Source organism: Haematobia irritans, chromosome 1 (assembly GCF_050003625.1).
Source record: "Haematobia irritans isolate KBUSLIRL chromosome 1, ASM5000362v1, whole genome shotgun sequence".
NCBI classification, from domain to species: Eukaryota; Metazoa; Arthropoda; class Insecta; order Diptera; family Muscidae; genus Haematobia; species Haematobia irritans.
This window is the reverse complement of record NC_134397.1, coordinates 185993351-186012333: the sequence shown is the minus strand read 5'-3', so window position 1 is coordinate 186012333 and position 18983 is coordinate 185993351. Positions and strand designations below refer to the sequence as shown.

Genomic DNA, 18983 nt, shown 5'->3' with positions numbered 1-18983 from the left:
GTACATATTTGTGGACCCAAAATACATTTAGATTTTCAATTTTAGGTAGATTGGATAAAAATTGCTATGTCTAGATGCTCAATATATATCGCGTATAGATAGAGTATAGTATTCACCTAGAGCCTTGTCATTCTAAGGTCGGGATATATGTATAGACGGATATAGTCCATCTTTGAACTTGACCTGTTTGCAGACAAAAAAACAAATCTGTTACAAATTTCAGAATGATAGCTCCATTATTGAAGGCTGTACTTCTTAATCTTCTTAAAACCTTTCTCTGATCCAGAAAATATATTTTATGTAGATTATGATTATACCCTCATCTCCATTTTATGGTGGTGGATATAAAAAACTTGGATTAACATCAATTTCTAAAGCAATCCAGTCTTTAATTGACGGCCAAGAGATTCCTCATACATGGATGACTTTCGAAATGCTACAATAAATCCATCTGCAAAGAATAAAAGATGACGACAAGGACTTCACAATTACACTAAAACGGCTTAAATCACAAACAAATCATATTTCAAAAGTGCATTTCATAAATGCTAATAATTCCCTTCAAAACAAGCTTCGCATAATTGCCAGTGACTAGGCGTGTAATATTCCTTTTGTATCCACAACACTGAATGGGGTATCAACATCGCTTGAGAGAAACAGGAAAAGGCTATCATCTCATGGATTCCTATAAAACTACATCGTCGAAAGGAAGAAGACATCAGTTTGCCATCAGCACTTGTACCCTTCGAACTGCTGGCCGTGTAGAATCTTGGAATAATCCCCCATTGTTAATACCTTAAAATGAAGTCACAAGTTGTTGGAACTCTTCTTTGCTTGGTCATAGTTGGTTGCATTGCTGATATTCTACCGGGAGAGAATGATGCATATCCAAAATATGATTTTGCATATCATGTAAATGATGGCCATACAGGAGATGTGAAATCGCATCAAGAAAGTCGTGATGGTGAAAATGTCCAGGGTCAGTATTCATTGAACGATGCTGATGGATATAAGCGTATTGTGGATTATACAGTGAATGGTCAAAGTGGTTTTAGAGCTGTAGTGCGTCGAGAGCCATTACAAGGGCATAGTTACGTTGTGCCACAACCTATCGAAGCTCCCAAACAAGAATATGTACCCGTTGCGGAACTAGTGGCTCCTCCAAAGCCACTCGCTAACAAGCCAGTAAATCAACCTAGTGCTTATTTAGGTCAAACAATTGTCCATCATCACCATCGACAACAAGAGCCTACTGTCTATCATGAAGCTCCAGTTGTCCAATTGGGACATGCCACTCACCATATAGTTCATGCTACTCCAACAGCAACGGTTCTTAAATCTTCACCCAGTGTTATTACCACCACCACCAGCACCACCAACCATCTTCATCATCACACACCAGCTGTAGTTCATCATCCTCATTCCTCAACGGTGGTACATCATGTTCCCCGAACATCAGTTGTACATCATCACACGCCTGCAATTGCATCTTCACCTCATGTTTCTTATGTTCATTATCATTAGATTTTATAATAATAAAATTGAATTGTTCAATGTACAAATTCTCTAGACTTAAAATTTAACTAATTTTGGCACACATTACTAAAATTTTAATTCTACACTCAGTGACAGTTTTCAAGTAAATCGAAATGAAAATTTGGCCTCCTTTCGTTATATGAATCTAAATCGGGCGAAATATATATGGGAGTTATATCTAAATCTGAACCGATTTCAAAGAAATTTGAAGGAAAAGGGCAAAAATCTAGCCAATTATGATGAGATGCCACCCTGTGCCGTTAAGACCTTAGTTGAGGAGTCACTAAAAACAAAGACAAAACTCATTATGGGATGCGATGCAAATGCACATCATAGTATTTGGGGAAGTAGTGATACTAATGCAAGGGGAGAGTCGCTAATAGAGTTTATTTTGCGTACTAACCTGGTAGTTTGCAATAAGGGAGATGCACCAACCTTCGTCACCAGGAACAGACAAGAGGTTTTGGACGTAACGTTGACCTCTCCGGAACTGAATGATAAGATATCTGAGTGGCAAGTTTTGAGGGAACATAGCTTCTCAGATCATCGCTACGTCAGTTTCAGATTGGCTGTTCGTACTTCAAAGACCATATTTCCGCCAAATGTTAGGAAAGCTGATTGGAATACACTGAAAAAACAGTGAACCCACCAGGAAGAAAACTTTTGATTAATTTTAGAAAATTTTGAATAGTTTTAGAAATTTTTAACTAAACAGTATTACAAGCGCTGGCATCACGCCGATATCACAAAAATAAGTAAATATTTTTCGACAAATTCAAGAAAATTTATTAGACATAAATATTTTTTTTTTCACTTTTTAAAGAAAATTTTGTAGTTTGAAGGAAAAAATTGGAGTTCAAAATTGCAAGAATGTCTTTAGTGACATACGAAGTTCATGATGGACGCTGTTGTAGTAAAATTTACAAATTTAAAGAAATAATGAACTATTTTGTAAGAAGTACGAATTTAGTAAAACTTTTTACTTCATTTGTGTATATTTTTTTCCCGTCTTTTAGTTAATTTAACTAACGTACGCAAAAAATTATTAGAGTAAATAAAACTTTCTCCAAATATAATAATTTTATGTACTAAAATATAGTTAAATTGGCTTTAGTGAAATAGTGAGTTCACTTTTTTTTGAGTGTAGGTATAGGAAATCGTTCAATTCGATGATACCGGAAATGCCGGAGACAAATATGAGCACTGTGCAAGATATCGAACACGCAGTGGAGCGGATTACTAAGGCCTTCAACATTTCACTGAAAGCTGCTTGCCCGAGAGGAAAGCCAAGGGGAAAAAATCGGCCGCCATGGTGGACTACGGAGTTAAGTAATATGAGGAAATCCTGCAGGAAGCTCTTTAACAAAGCAAAGTCCACAAGAGCTCCGGAGGATTGGGACACTTACAAGATGAATCTGAGAGAATATAAACGAGAACTGAGAAGGTCTCAACAAAACTCTTGGGATGATTACTCAGTATTGGGAATACGTCAGAGGCTTCCAGACTACGGAAGGTACTAGCATCCACTAACACCGCTCCAGGTTTCATTAAAACATCGGAGGGAAATTGGACAACCTCCAGTGAGGAGACGTTGGAGGTACTTTTGGACACACACTTCTCTGGAGATCAGACGGTTGAACCATGTTCTGGCGGTGCTACAGTGGCTCAGCGATCATTTCCTATCGAGGAAATTGTGTCGGAATCTAGAATAAAATGGGCTTTAAATAGCTTTGGACCATTCAAATCCCCCGGACCTGATGGAATTACTCCGGCGGAGTTACAGGCAGTGGCTGAAAGAGTTATCCCCTGGTTGACGGTGATATATAAACGATGTGTAAACTTAGCATATATTCCAGAAAAGTGGAGAGAAACAAAAGTCGTCTTCATACCTAAAGCAGGAAAAGCCTCGCACTCGAGTGCGAAGGATTTCCGACCAATCAGCTTATCCTCATTCCTACTTAAGACCCTGGAGAGGATGATAGACATGTATCATAGAACTAGCGTGGATTCAAGTTTGCTCTCGAAACGACAGCATGCATACTCGAAGGGCAGGTCTACTGAGACCGCATTGCATGAACTAGTCAGCTTTATTGAAAGCTCACTATCTGTCAAAGAATACACAATCGTGGCGTTTCTAGACATCGAAGGGGCGTTCAATAATGTCAATCCGAGCTCGATATTAAATGGACTGACAACTCTGAATGTTGATCCAGGTATACTTAGGCTGTTAGACGAACTTCTAATAAAGAGACGTATTTCAGCCACACTAGGGCAAGCAAACATACAAAGGTATGTGAACAGAGGCACTCCCCAAGGAGGAGTTCTATCACCTCTTCTTTGGAATGTTGCTATAAACAACCTTCTGGTTTCCCAAGAAAAAGAAAGGATAAAAGTGGTGGCATACGCAGATGATGTGGCGCTAGCAGTCAGGGGAAAATTCCCATCCACAATCAGAGATATTATACAGAGAGCTCTCCGGATGACTGAGAAATGGGCGAAAGATAATGGTCTTGGTGTAAATCCAGCAAAGACAGAACTAGTCATGTACTGCAAAGATCGCAAAACTCCCACGGTTAGGCCCATTTCCTTAGGGGGTATTGAAATTCCCTTTAGGGAGTGTGCAAAATACCTTGGTGTTATTTTGGACAGGAAGCTGAACTTTAAGCTTAATATTGAAGAAAGGGCGAGGAAAGCAACGGTAGCTTTATACTCGTGCAATAGGGAAAAAGTGGGGACTAAAACCAAAAATTGTACATTGGCTATACACGACAGTGGTTAGACCTATGGTGTTGTAGTCTGGTGGCCGGCACTTCAGAAACCGACTTGTTTAGATAAAGTTCAGCGTATGGCGAGCTTATGTATCTCAGGCGCATTTAGTAAGACAGGAACAGACTCCCTTAATGTCATGCTACATCTATTGCCTTTAGACATTTTGGCCAAACAGTCAGCTGCAACAACGGCTGTGCGGTTGCGCGAGCTTTCGCTGTTGTCGGAAAAAATGTACGGTCATAGTTCGGTCCTCAAAGTAATGCCAGATGTGCCTAACGTAGTGGATTATACCCTGGCAAAACCACTTTTCGACAAAAAGTTTGAAACTCTAATTCCCAACAGTGAGGCGTGGTGTACACAGACCCCGGGGAATAAAAGATATATAGATTTCTATACTGATGGCTCCAAATTGAATGGACAAGTGGGGTTCGGAGTATATTCTAAAGATCTGGAAATTCGAATAGCGAAAAGATTTCCTAATCACTGTAGTGTTTTTCAGGCTGAAATATTGGCAATAAGAGAGGTGGTGAATTGGCTGAGAAGTAATGTTCCAACAAATATTGGCATTAATATATACTCAGACAGTCAACCCGCAATAAAATCCTTGGACTCTGTGTTCCTTAACTCGAAAACGGCCATAGACTGCCGCAAATCTCTCAACGAGATGGCTGAGCAGTACAATATTCACCTAATATGGGTGCCTGGCCATAGGAACATACCGGGGAACTGCGAAGCAGATGTGTTAGCAAGGCTAGGAGCTACCTTACATATTCCAGGGGAACTAGAATCTGTTTGTATGCCTCTGGCCACCTGCAAGCTCTTACTGCGTGAGAAGGCTGTTATGATGGCCAATATTCTATGGGAAAATTGCAAGGGTTGTAACGACACCAAGCAAATATGGCCCCATTTAAACTTAAACCGCACACTAGATATGCTAGTGTTCTCAAGGCGTCAGATAGCACTCCTGATATCTGCTATAACGGGTCGCTGCCTGATAGGCGAGTTTGCAAAAACTATAGGTGCGAAGTATAATGACTATTGTATAAGCTGTCATGATGTGGAGGAAAAGGAATCAATTAAACACCTCTTGTGTGAGTGTCCTGCTTTTTGTGTAAGGCGTAAGCGAATTTTAGGAGCATATAGCTTTAGATTACTGGCTAACCTGAAAACGTTAACTTAAGCAGTTTGTTAATGTTTTTGGAGCAATCTGGTTGGTTCCACAAAAGTAAATAATAGAGAAGGTTCAGTGGACTATTAGTGCCCATATGTAATAGGTACTTTTAGTTAAATGTGGTATCACAATGGACTGAATAGTCTAAGTGAGCCTGAAATTTAATCGGGCTGCCACTTTAACCTAACCTAACCTAACCAAGCCAATTGTGGATTTAATCGAGCGAATGATAATATACCCCCATCCTATGGGGGAGGGTATAAAAATATAGCGCTTTACATTGTTGCATTATATATCGGCCCCCTGTAAATGTAACCCAGCATATGCTCTGGATATTATCGGTCTTAAAAGTATATCGACAATAATCTTGCGGTCAGAGGTTCTCACAAAATCTATGAACTCTGTCATAAAATATTCTACTAAATATTGAACCTTATTACATACGTAAACAATATTGAAATATTTTCGATTTATTTTCAATTATTCATTGTTGTGCTTAGTCATTTATGTTAATGCGTTTAAATCTAATCGAATAGTAAACAGTGTCTGTCTGTCTACCCGCCTACCACTGACCGATTACAATAATTGGCATAACAAAAATTTAGTTCAATGATATTGGACTTGGCACAAACATTCTACTCACATTGGCATTCAGATGGGAACTGACAACAAATCTTGTCCAAGTGACAATATCATCATCAGCAAAAAGAAACAACACCAACAACAGTGAGGAACACACAGAGGTGACGCCAAGAAAATGTCAAAAAAACTAGTTTTCAAAAATTCCTTCAGCTTAGACTAAGCTCAATTCTGGTGGTATTTGCTTCAACATTGACTTTAATTACGGCTAACTTCTAACCTCCTAACCCTCCTCTTGAGGGGAAAAGTTAAATATTTTATCATGCATGATTATGCACAAAATTTCCGTATACTTAAGAGATCAAAATTAAAATCACATTACTCACGCATTATTATCACATTGTACCCGGTTAAGCTTTAATTGTGACGCTGTGTACACGATTTGGTGGTAAATGCAGTTGCGCATGCGCTTGTGCTGCATTCATGGTTTAATTGTAACAACAATTGTCAGTCAGTCGAGTGGCGGGGGTTTGCCGAGGTTACCTGTGGTTAATGGTGTGCTACTGAATATTAAAATCATTTTTCGTGCTCTGACTACTACTGACTAGCGTTGGCTACCAGTTTCTCTGTCATTGGGTGGAAGTGGGTGGATACATAAATGGTCGGACCGAGGGAAGTCCAAATACCGAAGAAGACTTTTTTATAAAGTGATTTGCATTTTGTTTGCATGCTCATTTCTACAATGCGATATTCAAGGCTTGATATAACCAACAAACGCACAAAATGCTACGATAAACGCTTTTGTAAAGGAGACACTTACGAGGGTGGAGTGATAACGCAAGAGCTCGTGTGAAATTTACATAAACTCCCAAATAATAGGACACTCTGACGTAATTCAGTTCATAACTATCTTTCAAATTGGCTAGGCTGTAGCTTCCGGTGGAACGGACCGTATCACCTCAAAATCAATGCAAAATTTCCATTTTTATACCCTACACCATAGGATGGGGGTATATTAACTTTGTCATTCCGTTTGTAACACATCGAAGTATTGCTCTAAGACCCCATAAAGTATATATATTGTGGGTCGTGATGAAATTCTGAGTCGATCTGACCATGTCTGTCCGTCCGTCGGTCTGTTGAAATCACACTAACTTCCGAACGAAACAAGCTATCAACTTGAAACTTGGCACAAGTAGTTGTTGTTGATATAGGTCGGATGATATTGCAAATGGGCCATATCGGTCCACTTTTACGTATAGCCCCCATATAAACGGACCCCAAATTTGGCTTGCAGACCCTCTAACAGAAGAAAATTTCATCTGATCCGGCTGAAATTTGGTACTTGGTGTTAGTATGTGGTCTCTAACAACCGTGCAAAAATTGGTCCAAATCGGTCCATAATTATATCTAGCCCCCGTATAAACCGATCCCCAGATTTGGCTTGCGGAGCCTTTAAGAGAAGACAATTTCATCCGATCGGGCTGAAATTTGGTACATGGTGTAAGTATACGGTATCTCACAACTATGCAGAAATTGGTCCACATCGGTCCATAATTATATATAGCCCCCGTATAAACCGATCCCCAGATTTGGCTTGCGGAGCTTCTAAGAGAAGACAATTTCATCCGATCGGGCTGAAATTTGGTACATGGTGTAAGTATACGGTATCTCACAACTATGCAGAAATTGGTCCACATCGGTCCATAATTATATATAGCACTCATATAAACCGATCCCCAGATTTGGCTTGCGGAGCCTCTAAGAGAAGCAAATTTCATCCGATCCGGCTGAAGTTTGGTACATGGTGTCAGCATATGATCTCTAACAACCATGAAAAAAGTGGTCCACATCGGTCCATAATTATATATAGCCACCATATAAACCGATCCCCCGATTTGGCTTGCGGAGCAAATTTGGCTTGCGGAGAAGCAAATTTTATCCGATCTGGTTGAAATTTGGTACGTGGTGTTAGTATATGGCCTCTAACAACCATGCAAAAATTGGTCCACATCGGTCCATAATTATATATAGTCCCCATATAAACCGATCCCCAAATTTGGCTTGCGGAGCCTCTATGAGAAGAAAATTTCATCCGATATGGCCGTTAATAACCATGCCTAACTACGTCCATATCGGTCTATACTTATATATAGCCCTCAGATAAATCGATCCCCAATCACACAAAAATTGGTCCATATCAAGTTCATAATTGTATATAGCCCCCATATAAGCGACCCCCATATTTAAATTCTAGCTCCCTACATACCATGCAAAAGTCCATATCGATTTGTAATTATTTGTAGACTTACTTACACATACCTTTTTTGTCTAATATATACCACGTATGGACTAGCTCACAATTTAGAAAACGATTTAAGATACCAAAACCCAAGTAATTCGATTGTGTCTTTCGAGAAGTTTCTACGCTATCCATGGTGGAGGGCACATAAGATTACGGCCATATATGCTTGTTTAATATAAAAATTTTCTGAAATACTGAATCAAATAATATTAGAAACAAGTATATACGGACTTAAGTTCGGCCGGGTCGAATCTTAAATACCCCCCACCAAGAATCAAAAAATGTAATTGTTTCCGTAGAAAACTCTTCGTCAGATTACTTGACATGTGTCGAATTTCAGGTGGATTTGGTGACAGATACTCTGCCAAGCAAACATATATACCAACATGGAAATCGGGAGACTTAATACATAGGTTAGGTTTGGTGGCAGCTTGATGTATCAGGCTTACTTAGTCTATTCAGTCCATTGTGATACCACATTGGTGAACTTCTCTCTTATCACTGAGTGTTGCCTGATTCCATGTTAAGCTCAATGATGGTACCTCCTTTTTACAGCCGAGTCCGAACGGGGTTCCACATTGCAGTGAAACCACTTAGAGATGCTTTGAAACTCTCAGAAATGTCACCAGCATTACTGAGGTGGCATAATCCACCGCTGAAAAACTTTTTGGTGTTCGGTCGAAGTAGGAATCGAACCCACGACCTTGTAAATGCAAGGCTCCCTTAACACTTAATACATGGGAGCTATACCAAAATATGGTCTGATCCCCACCATATTCGCTACACCTATTTACGGACTGAGAATACCTGTAAATTTTGAATTTCCGGCAAATCGGATAAAAATTGTGGGGTCTCGAAGTTAAATCGGTCACTGTGGGAGTATATAAAAACCGATCGATACGCCCCATATTCGGCTTACTTATGTGTAGACCCAAAATACCTCTCGATTATGAATATATACACACTTAAGAGGTTAAATCTGTCTACATGAGGTAAATACCAAAACATGTATCAGTTCATATTACCATATTCGGCGCACTTATGTGTAGACCCAACATATCTACACATTTTGAATTTCAGGTAAATCGGATAAAAATTGCGGTGTCTGGAAGCCCAAGAAGTCAAATGGGGAGATCGGTCTATATGGGGGCTATACCAAATCGTGGACCGATACACACTAAATTCGGCAGATCGAATAAAAGTTCGGATGTTTAGACGCTCAAGAAGTAAAATCTGAGATCGGGTTATATAGAGGCTAAACTAAACCTTGCTCCGATCCACACCCTATTCGGCGGAGCTTTTTATGGACCCAAAATACCTCTAGATTTACATTTTCAAGTAAATCGGATAAAAATTGCTTTGTCTAGAAACCCAAGAAATAAACTCGGGAGATCGGTCGATATGGGGATTATACCAAACCATGGACCACTACACACCATTTTCGATACACCAATTTGTGGTCGTAAAATACCTCTAGATTTCCAATTTCAGACAAATTGGATGAAAACTACGGTTTCTAGAAGCCCAAGAAGTTAAAACGGGAGATAGGTCTATAAGGGGATTATACCAAAACATGGACCGATATACACCATTTTCGACACACCTATTTTTATAGCCTCCACCATAGGATGGGGGTGTATTAACTTTGTCATTCCGTTTGTAACACATCGAAATATTGCTCCAAGACCCCATAAAGTATATATATTCTGGGTCGTGGTGAAATTCTGAGTCGATCTAAGCATGTCCGTCCGTCTGTTGAAATCACTCTAACTTCCGAACGAAACAAGCTATCGACTTGAAACATGGCACAAGTAGTTGTTATTGACTTTTACGTATAGCCCCCATATAAACGGACCCCCAGATTTGGTTTGCAGAGTCTATAAGAGTAGTATATTTCATCCGATCTGGCTGAAATTTGGTACATGGTGTAAGTATATGGTCTCGAACAAGCATGCAAAAATTGGTCCACATCGGTCCATAATTATATATAGACCCCATATAAACGGACCCCCAGATTTGGCTTGCGGATCTTCTAAGAGAAGCAAATTTCATCCGATCCGACTGAAATTTGGTACATGGTTTTAGTATAGGGTCTCTAACAACCATGAAAAAAATTGGTACACATCGGTTCATAATTGTATATAGGCCCCATATAAACCGATACCCAGATTTGGCTTGCGGAGCCTTTAAGAGTCAAATTTGATCCGATTTGATTGACATTTGGTACGTGGTGTTAGTATATGATATTTAACAACCATGCCAAAAGTGGTCCATATCGGTCCCGATCCCGAGATTTGGTTTTGGAGCCTCTCGGAAGAGCAAATTCCATCCGAGTCAGTTGAAATTCGGTACATTGTGCTAGTATATGGTCGCCAACAACCACGCCTAACTAAAGGGTGATCAGTCAAATATTGGTCAAGGGAAAACGCGTGTAAATCGGTGAAATCGTTTATTTAAAAAATCAAATTAAATTTATTTTTCAAGTTCAATTAGTATAAAATTCAGGAAAAATATTCAGTTAGGCTTTCGCTTTTCCAAATCCGAATTGCCGGTCCTCACGTTTGACACCTGCCATCAGATTTTGTACAGCCACCTTGTCCACCTTCTTCGCCGCAGAAAGCCAGTTTGCCTTGAACTGCTGCTCGTCCTTAGCAGTTTTTTTGGTCTTCTTTAGGTTCCGCTTGACAATAGCCCAGTATTTCTCAATTGGGCGGAGCTCTGGCGTGTTGGGAGGGTTCTTGTCCTTGGGAACCACCTGCACGTTGTTGGCGGCGTACCACTCCATGGCCTTTTTACCGTAATGGCAAGATGCCAAATCCGGCCAAAACAGTAAGGAACAACCGTGTTTCTTCAGGAAAGGCAGCAGACGTTTATTCAAACACTATTTCACGTATGGCTTGCCAAACCAGATATTTCTTTGCGAACTTTGACAGTTTTATGTGCTTGAAAATATCTGCTACCTTTCCGCTTCCTTTTGCCGTATAAAACTCCTGTCCCGGAAGCTGCTTGTGTCGGCTTTGACGTAGGTTTCGTCGTCCATTACCACGCAGTCAAACTTCGCTTATTTGCGGCATCTCGGAGAGAGAGGTTAGGGTTTCGCTTGAAACTACCGGCAACTCTCTTTGTCGTCTCAGCGGCTTCCGGTTTTCGATTTCCCCCCGATCCAGACTTCCTGGTTGTCGACAAACGTTCCCCAAACACTTTAATTACATTTGTAACGGTAGATTTGGCAACTTTTAGCGATTTTGCCAGCTTTGCGTGCGAGTAGCTCGGATTTTCGCGATGCGCGAGCAAAATTTTGATACGCTGCTCTTCTTGCTTGGACGGCATTTTGACAACTGAAGAGTGAATTCCAAAATCAAAATAGGAGCAACATACTAAACACACACACCTTCAAAATGAGGGGTGTTCAGGCTTTTTAAATGCAAAATTGAAAGAAATACATCAAGTTTATATTGACCAAATTTTGACCGTATCACCCTTTAGGTCCATATCGGTCTATAGTTATATATAGCCACCATATGAACCGACCCCCAGATTTGACCTCCGGAGCATATTGCAGGAGCAAAATTCATCCGATCCGGTCTCTACCAACCGTGCAAAAATTGGTCCATATCGGTCCATAATTATATATAGCCCCCCATATAAGCCGTTCCCCAGATTTGACCTCCGAAGCCCCTAGAGAAGCAAAATTCATCCGATTCGGTTGAAATTTGGAACGTTGTGTTAGTTAGCTATTACCCATGTCAAAATTGGTCCATATCGGTCTATAGTTATATATAGCCGATCCCCAATCACACAAAAATTGGTCCATATCGGTTCATAATCATGGTTGCCACTCGAGCCAAAAATAATCTACCAAAATTTTATTTCTATAAAAATTTTGTCAAAATTTTATTTCTATAGAAAATTTTGTCAAAATTTTATTTCTATAGAAAATTTTGTCAAAATTGTATTTCTATAGAAAATTTTGTCAAACTGAATTATATACATGTTTAATCGGCCTTTTTATACCATCCACCATAGGATGGTGACGGGGGTATAATAAGTTTGTCATTCCGTTTGTAACACATCGAAATATCGATTTCCAACTATATAAAGTATATCTATTCTTGATCAGGGAGAAATTCTAACACGATATAACGATGTCCGTCTGTCTGTCTGTTGTAATCACGCTACAGTCTTCAGTAATGAAGCAATCGTGCTGAAATTGTGCACAAACTCGTCTTTTGTCTGCAGGCAGGTCAAGTTCGAAGATGGGCTATATCGGTCCAGGTTTTGATATAGTCCCCACATAAACCGACCTCCCGATTTTGGGTCTTGGGCTTATAGAAACCGTAGATTTTATCCAATTTTTCTGAAATTGGAAATCTAGAGGTATTTTAGGACCATAAAATGGTGTGTCGAAAATGGTGAGTATCGGTCCATATTTTGGTATAGCCCCTATATGGACAGATTTCCCTATTTTACTTCTTGGGCTTCTAGAATCCGATGTTTTTATCCTATTTGCCTGAAATTGGAAATCTAGAGGTATTTTCGGGACATAAAGAGGTGTGCCGAACGGTAAGTATCGGTCCATATTTTAGTATAGCCCCCATAAGAACGATCTCCCGATTTAACTCCTTGGGTTTCTAGAAACCGTAGTTTTTATCTGATTTGCCTGAAATTGTAAATATTCTGGTATTTGAGGCTCACAAAAGCGTGTATCGGATTAGGATTTATCGGTGCATTTGATAATGCCTCCATATAGACCGACTTCACTTCTTGAGGGTGTAGAAGGCGCACTGATCATGAAAATTGCTTGAAACTCAATGTAAAATTTCCAGATTTTACTTCTACAGATTTAAGATTTCAAATCAAGACTTTATTTTATAATTTTCTTGCACACTTACAAGAGATGTTAATGATTCCTCTAAAACTCAAACAAAAATGGTTCTTATAAATCCAGAATCTGATATAGTCCTCATAGGTGAAATCTTTAAATTTATCTTCGGGAAGTGTCCTCAAGTCTTCAAGCCCTCTAGAAATTTCAAAGGAAACCCTAATATTTGGTTCATGGTGGTGGGTATTTAAGATTCGGCCCGGCCGAACTTAGTGCTGTATATACTTGTTTTAGTTTAATATAACCACGTATGGACTAACTTACAATTTAGAAGACGGTTTTAAGATACCTTGCCATCGGCAAGTGTTACTCCAACCCTAGTAATTCGATTGTGGATGACAGTCGTTAGAAGAAGTTTCTACGCAATCCATGGTAGAGGGTACATAAGCTTCGGCCTGACCGAACATACGGCCGTATATATTTGTTCCAATTTAATAGAGCCGCGATTTTTGGCTCGAAATCAATACAAAAATCCTTAGGCGAAGGTCAAAAATCTTTGTATCCAAGCAAACCTTTCCATCCATCAGTGAAAGCTGGGATTTTTTGTATACTCCCAAGTATTTCATTCCCACCTCGTATGTTTTGAAATCGACACAAAGAGTTTAATAACTTCTTACTTGTATTGAATTGTTGACGATATGCTAGATTTTATTGTGGTATCATGGACTAAAAAATATTTGGTGGAAACCCAGGTAATTCCTGTCGTAATAATTACTGCGATTGCCTCGTTAAGAGAATGACGCAAGTATTCGATAATATTGGTTAATTCTGTCTTTCTGTCTCCTCTCCCTCCTCAAACCAAAATAAAAAATAACAACATTGTCAACTGATTGACTATTAGCTTAACGATATGGATGCGTTAAAATTCCATTACCGTATTTAGTAGTAGTAGGGCATAAATGTTTCTCTCGATTTCATTCCAATTAAATTTTGTCACAAGGCGATTATTTTTTCGACTTCTTCACCTTCTCATCGTTTGGTATGGTTCAATCTTTTGTTTTAGGAAATGTTCGTGTACTTTGTATAAAAAGACTTTGTGAGACCATTATGTGATACAGTTCGAAACCTTATTTGGTATTTAGAGCAACTCAAATCAAATCTCCCAAAACCTATACGCAATGGCATTCAAAGTAAGGATATATTGGCAAAGGATTACAGCCACCGTATTCGGGCGAATATATTGGAGTACTATTTGTTTACCATCCCTTTTCTTTTACTTACTTTAGTTCATTACTTTGTTCGCTGCTTTTGTGGCTGTTGCCAGCGCTGGTGTTATCCCTGCTGCTCCCTTAGCTGCTGTTGCTAATGTTGAAGAATACGATCCTCATCCTCAATATTCGTATGGTTATGATGTCAAGGACGCCATCTCCGGTGATTCTAAGACTGCCGTTGAAACCCGTGATGGTGAATTCGTCCAAGGTCAATATTCTTTGAATGATGCCGATGGTTACAGACGTATTGTTGACTACACCTCCGATCCTATCAATGGTTTCAATGCTGTTGTTCGCCGTGAACCTTTGGTAGCTGCTGTTGCTGCTGCTCCCGTTGTTGCTGCCCCAGCTCCCGTTGTAAGAGCTGCCGTTGCTGCCCCTGTTGTTGCCGCTCCTGCTCCTATTGTTAAGGCTGCTCCTTTTGCTTATGCCGCCCCAGCTGCTCCCCTTGTTGCCGGCCCAGCCGTAGTTAAGACAACTTTCGCATCGCCTCTTATCTCTTATGCCTATTAGATAATTTCGGAATGATTGCGCCTGTTTGTTGTTATAGCTGAATAAAGTTAATGTGATGAATTATTTTTAAATCAAAAATTTTTGTGCATGTTTTTTTTTTGTAATTTGAAGTTTATTGGACCAAAACTGCGGCCTAGGATTTTATTTACAAAAATGTGTTCACACACTGAAAAAAAAAAAACATTGTCGTGAGGTCAAAGATTTCATGTCTTTAAAATACGAATGCAAATTTTGCTTAGCATAGAAGACGCATTTCTCTACTATAAAGTTTTTTCCTTGTCAATAAATTTTTCAATGAAGTCGTATTGTCCTTACAATTAAGTGATTTGACTTACAAATGGGTATCATAACATGAAATAAAACATTTTTGGGCTAAGGTCAACTTGACTTTAATAATTCAGGAAAATTCTGTAAAATTAATGAAATTGTCTATAAATTTGTTGCCTTTTTGCATCTTGACTACAAAGCAAAAAATCGTTCAAATATAGGACATTGTTTTCAACACTTTATTTTAAAGATGTTTTTGTACCCACCATCATATGTTAGAATGGTGACGGGGATATAATAAGTTTGTCATTCCGTTTGTAACACATCGAAATATCGATATCCGACTATATAAAGTATATATATTTGTGATCAGGGAGAAATTCTAAGACGATATATTCATGTCCGTCTGTATGTCTGTCTGTCTGGCTGTCTGTCTGTTGTAATCACGCCACAGTCTTCAATAATGAAGCAATCGTGCTGAAATTTTGCACAAACTTGTCTTTTGTCTGCAGGCAGGTCAAGTTAGAAGATGGGCTATATCGGTTCAGGTTTGATATAGTCCCCATACACGGATGAAAAAGACTGTTTTTCATATGTTTGGCTATAAACATTATATGTTTGGAAAACAAATTTTTAAACATAATATTTTTGAGTGCAAGCATATAATGTTCATAAACTAGCATAACATGTTTGGGACATATATGTTAATATGTTAGAACATATTATGTTTGGGACATAAAATGTTTGTAAATATAATATGCTTGGATGCAAACATATATTAATTTAGAAATAGCCTATAAACATATATGTGTTTAGAAGCTTGGAGCGCTATTTAATGGGAGCGATATTGAATTAAGTTGGTGGTTGTTGCTTGTTATTACAAAATTAACATTTTATTTTTCCTTGGTCAATTGATCAGCTACTTCTTTGATCCTTACAAACTGTGTGGTCCGCTGTTCGAATCCCCGTCCGGCAAAAGGTAAAATTAAAATAAATAAATCATAAAATTGAATAATTTCTTCTAAAATGTTTGTATTACAGAAAAAGGTGCTAATAACTAAAAAATCTCGTGGAAGTGAGAAAGATGTGGGGGAATATACAATTAGGCAGAAACAAAATTTTGAGCATTCAGTTCGAAAACCTATGTTGTTAGCACCTATATTACCTGTTTATTTTCATAATTCATTATGATTGTAAATATATAAATAAATAAATAAAATTTTGAGCACAATATTGTTTGGGAGAATTTTTTTTAAGCATATAATATTTTTGGGTGCAAAATGCTTCCAAACATATTATATGTTCACATAATAACATATTGTTTTTTGGAAGACAACATTATTGAATTTGGATGCAAAAATACAAAATGTTTGGAAATTGACTACCCAAACATATATTGTTTGACTAACCAAACATATATTGTTTAGACCAATATGCTTTCAAACATATTATATATTGGAAGAGATCAAACATATAAATGTTTGGGCAATAGCCAAAAATGTATATGCTTGAAGCAAAATATGTTTGGGAGTATATGTTACAGAAGCGATTTTTTGTGAGCGTGTATAAACCGACCTCCACATTTGGGGTCTTGGACTTATAAAAACAGTAGTTTTTATCCAATTCACCAGAAATTTGAAATCTAGAGGTATTTTAGGACCATAAAGAGGTGTGCCAAAAATGGTGAGTATCGGTCCATGTTTTGGTATAGCCCCCATATAGACCGATTTCCCGATTTTATTTCTTGGGCTTATAAAAACCGTAGTTTTTTTCCAATTCACCTGAAATTTGAAATCTAGAGATATTTTAGGACCATAAAAAAGTGTGTCACAAATGGTGAGTATCGGTCCACGTTTTGGTATAGCCCCCATATAGACCGATCTCCCGATTTTATTTCTTGGGTATAGAAATCGTAGTTTTTATCCAATTTGCATAAAATTTGAAATCTGAAGGTATTGTAGGACCACAAATACATGTACCGAAAATTGTGAGTATGGGTAAATGTTTTAGTATAGCCCCCATATAGACCGATCTCCCGATTTGACTCCTACACACAAAAAATTTTTTTTCTGATTCAATCACGAAATAAATTCATCCAATTAATTTTTAATTGAAATGTCTTCAATCACAGAAATTATAGTATCAATTAAAAAATTAATTGAAGGTCAATTAAAAAGTTAATTGATCCAATTAAAAAATTAATTGATACTATTATTTTTGTGATTGATTTTTGTTTCAATTAAAAAATTTGTTGATTCAATTAAATTTTTAGTTGAATATTTTTTAAAACTCAATTAAAATTTTAATTGGAAAAATTTTCGTGAAATTTTTTTGTGTGTAGATACCGTAGACTCATAAAAACGTGAATCAGATTTAGTTTTTATCGGTCCATTTGATAAGGCCTCAATATAGAAAATTGCTTGAAATTGATTGTAAAATTTCCAGATTTTACTTCTCGTAATAATTTAAATAATTGAGATTCAAATCAAGGCGTTATTTCATTATTTTCTTGCACACTTACAAAAGATGTTAATAATTCCTTTAAAACTCAATCTAAAATGGTTCTTATAAATTCAGAATCTGATATAGTCTTCATAGGTAAAAATCTTTAAATTTATCTTCGAGAAGTGTACTAGTCGAACTGCTCTGTTTAGGAGAATATCTGTCATTAAATACTCGTTTTTAAAGGACTTTGATTGCATATGAATAATAAAAAGCTGAAAAAGCGAAACATTAAAATTTGCTTCCTACACCCTCCCAAAAAATCGCTTCTGTAACATATACTCCCAAACATATTTTGCTTCAAGCATATACATTTTTGGGTATTGCCCAAACATTTATTTGTTTGATCTCTTCCAATATATAATATGTTTGAAAGCATATTGGTCTAAACAATATATGTTTGAGTAGTCTAAGTTCCAAACATTTTGTATTTTTGCATCCAAATTCAATAATGTTGTCTTCCAAAAAACAATATGTTATTATGTGACCATATAATATGTTTGGAAGCATTTTGCAACCAAAAATATTATATGCTTAAAAAAAATTCTCCCAAACAATATTGTGCTCAAAATTTTATTTATTTATATATAAATATATTTACAATCATAATGAATTATGAAAATAAACAGGTAATATAGGTGCTAACAACATAGGTTTTTGATCTGAACTCTCAAAATGTTGTTTCTGCCTAATTGTATATTCCTCCACATCTTTCTCACTTCCACGAGATTTTTTAGTTCTTAGCACCTTTTTCTGTAATGCAAACATTGTAGAAGAAATTGTTATATTTTATAATTTTTTTTAATTTTACTTTTTGCCGGACGGAGATTCGAACAGCGGACCACACAGTTTGTAAGGATCAAAGAAGTAGCTGATCAATTGCCCAAGGAAAAATAAAATGTTAATTTTGTAATAACAAGACCAGCAACCACCAACTTAATTCAATATCGCTCCCTGTTAAATAGCGCTCCAAGCTACTAAAAACATGTATGTTTATAGGCTATTTCTAAATTAATATATGTTTGCATCCAAGCATATTATATTTACAAACATTTTATGTCCCAAACATAATATGTTCTAACATATTAACATATATGTCCCAAACATGTTATGCTAGTTTATGAACATTATATGCTTGCACTCAAAAATATTGTGTTTAAAAATTTGTGTTCCAAACATATAATGTTTATAGCCAAACATATGAAAAACAGTCTTTTTCAACCGTGTAGAAGCAAGTGCACAAAACCC

The 18983-nt window shown here is 37.5% G+C and overlaps 2 protein-coding genes across 2 annotated transcripts; both read left to right on the top strand.

Moving 5' to 3' along the window:
- The first annotated feature begins 734 nt into the window (after positions 1 to 734).
- Positions 735 to 1524, top strand: LOC142233593 (uncharacterized). The gene has a single exon (XM_075304564.1). The coding sequence runs from the start codon at positions 802 to 804 to the stop codon at positions 1522 to 1524; it is 723 nt and encodes a 240-aa protein (XP_075160679.1). The 5' UTR covers positions 735 to 801.
- Positions 1525 to 14259: 12735 nt separating this feature from the next.
- LOC142242961 (larval cuticle protein A2B-like) lies at positions 14260 to 15038 on the top strand. The gene is made up of 2 exons (XM_075314425.1): positions 14260 to 14372; positions 14469 to 15038. Exons 1-2 carry the CDS (start codon positions 14361 to 14363, stop codon positions 14964 to 14966), a joined length of 510 nt encoding a protein of 169 aa, XP_075170540.1. The 5' UTR covers positions 14260 to 14360; the 3' UTR covers positions 14967 to 15038.
- The last annotated feature ends 3945 nt before the right edge of the window (positions 15039 to 18983 follow it).

Excerpts from the sequence above, each read along its gene's own strand:
- LOC142233593 (XM_075304564.1), top strand. The coding sequence starts at position 802 with ATGAAGTCACAAGTTGTTGGAACTCTTCTTTGCTTGGTCATAGTTGGT.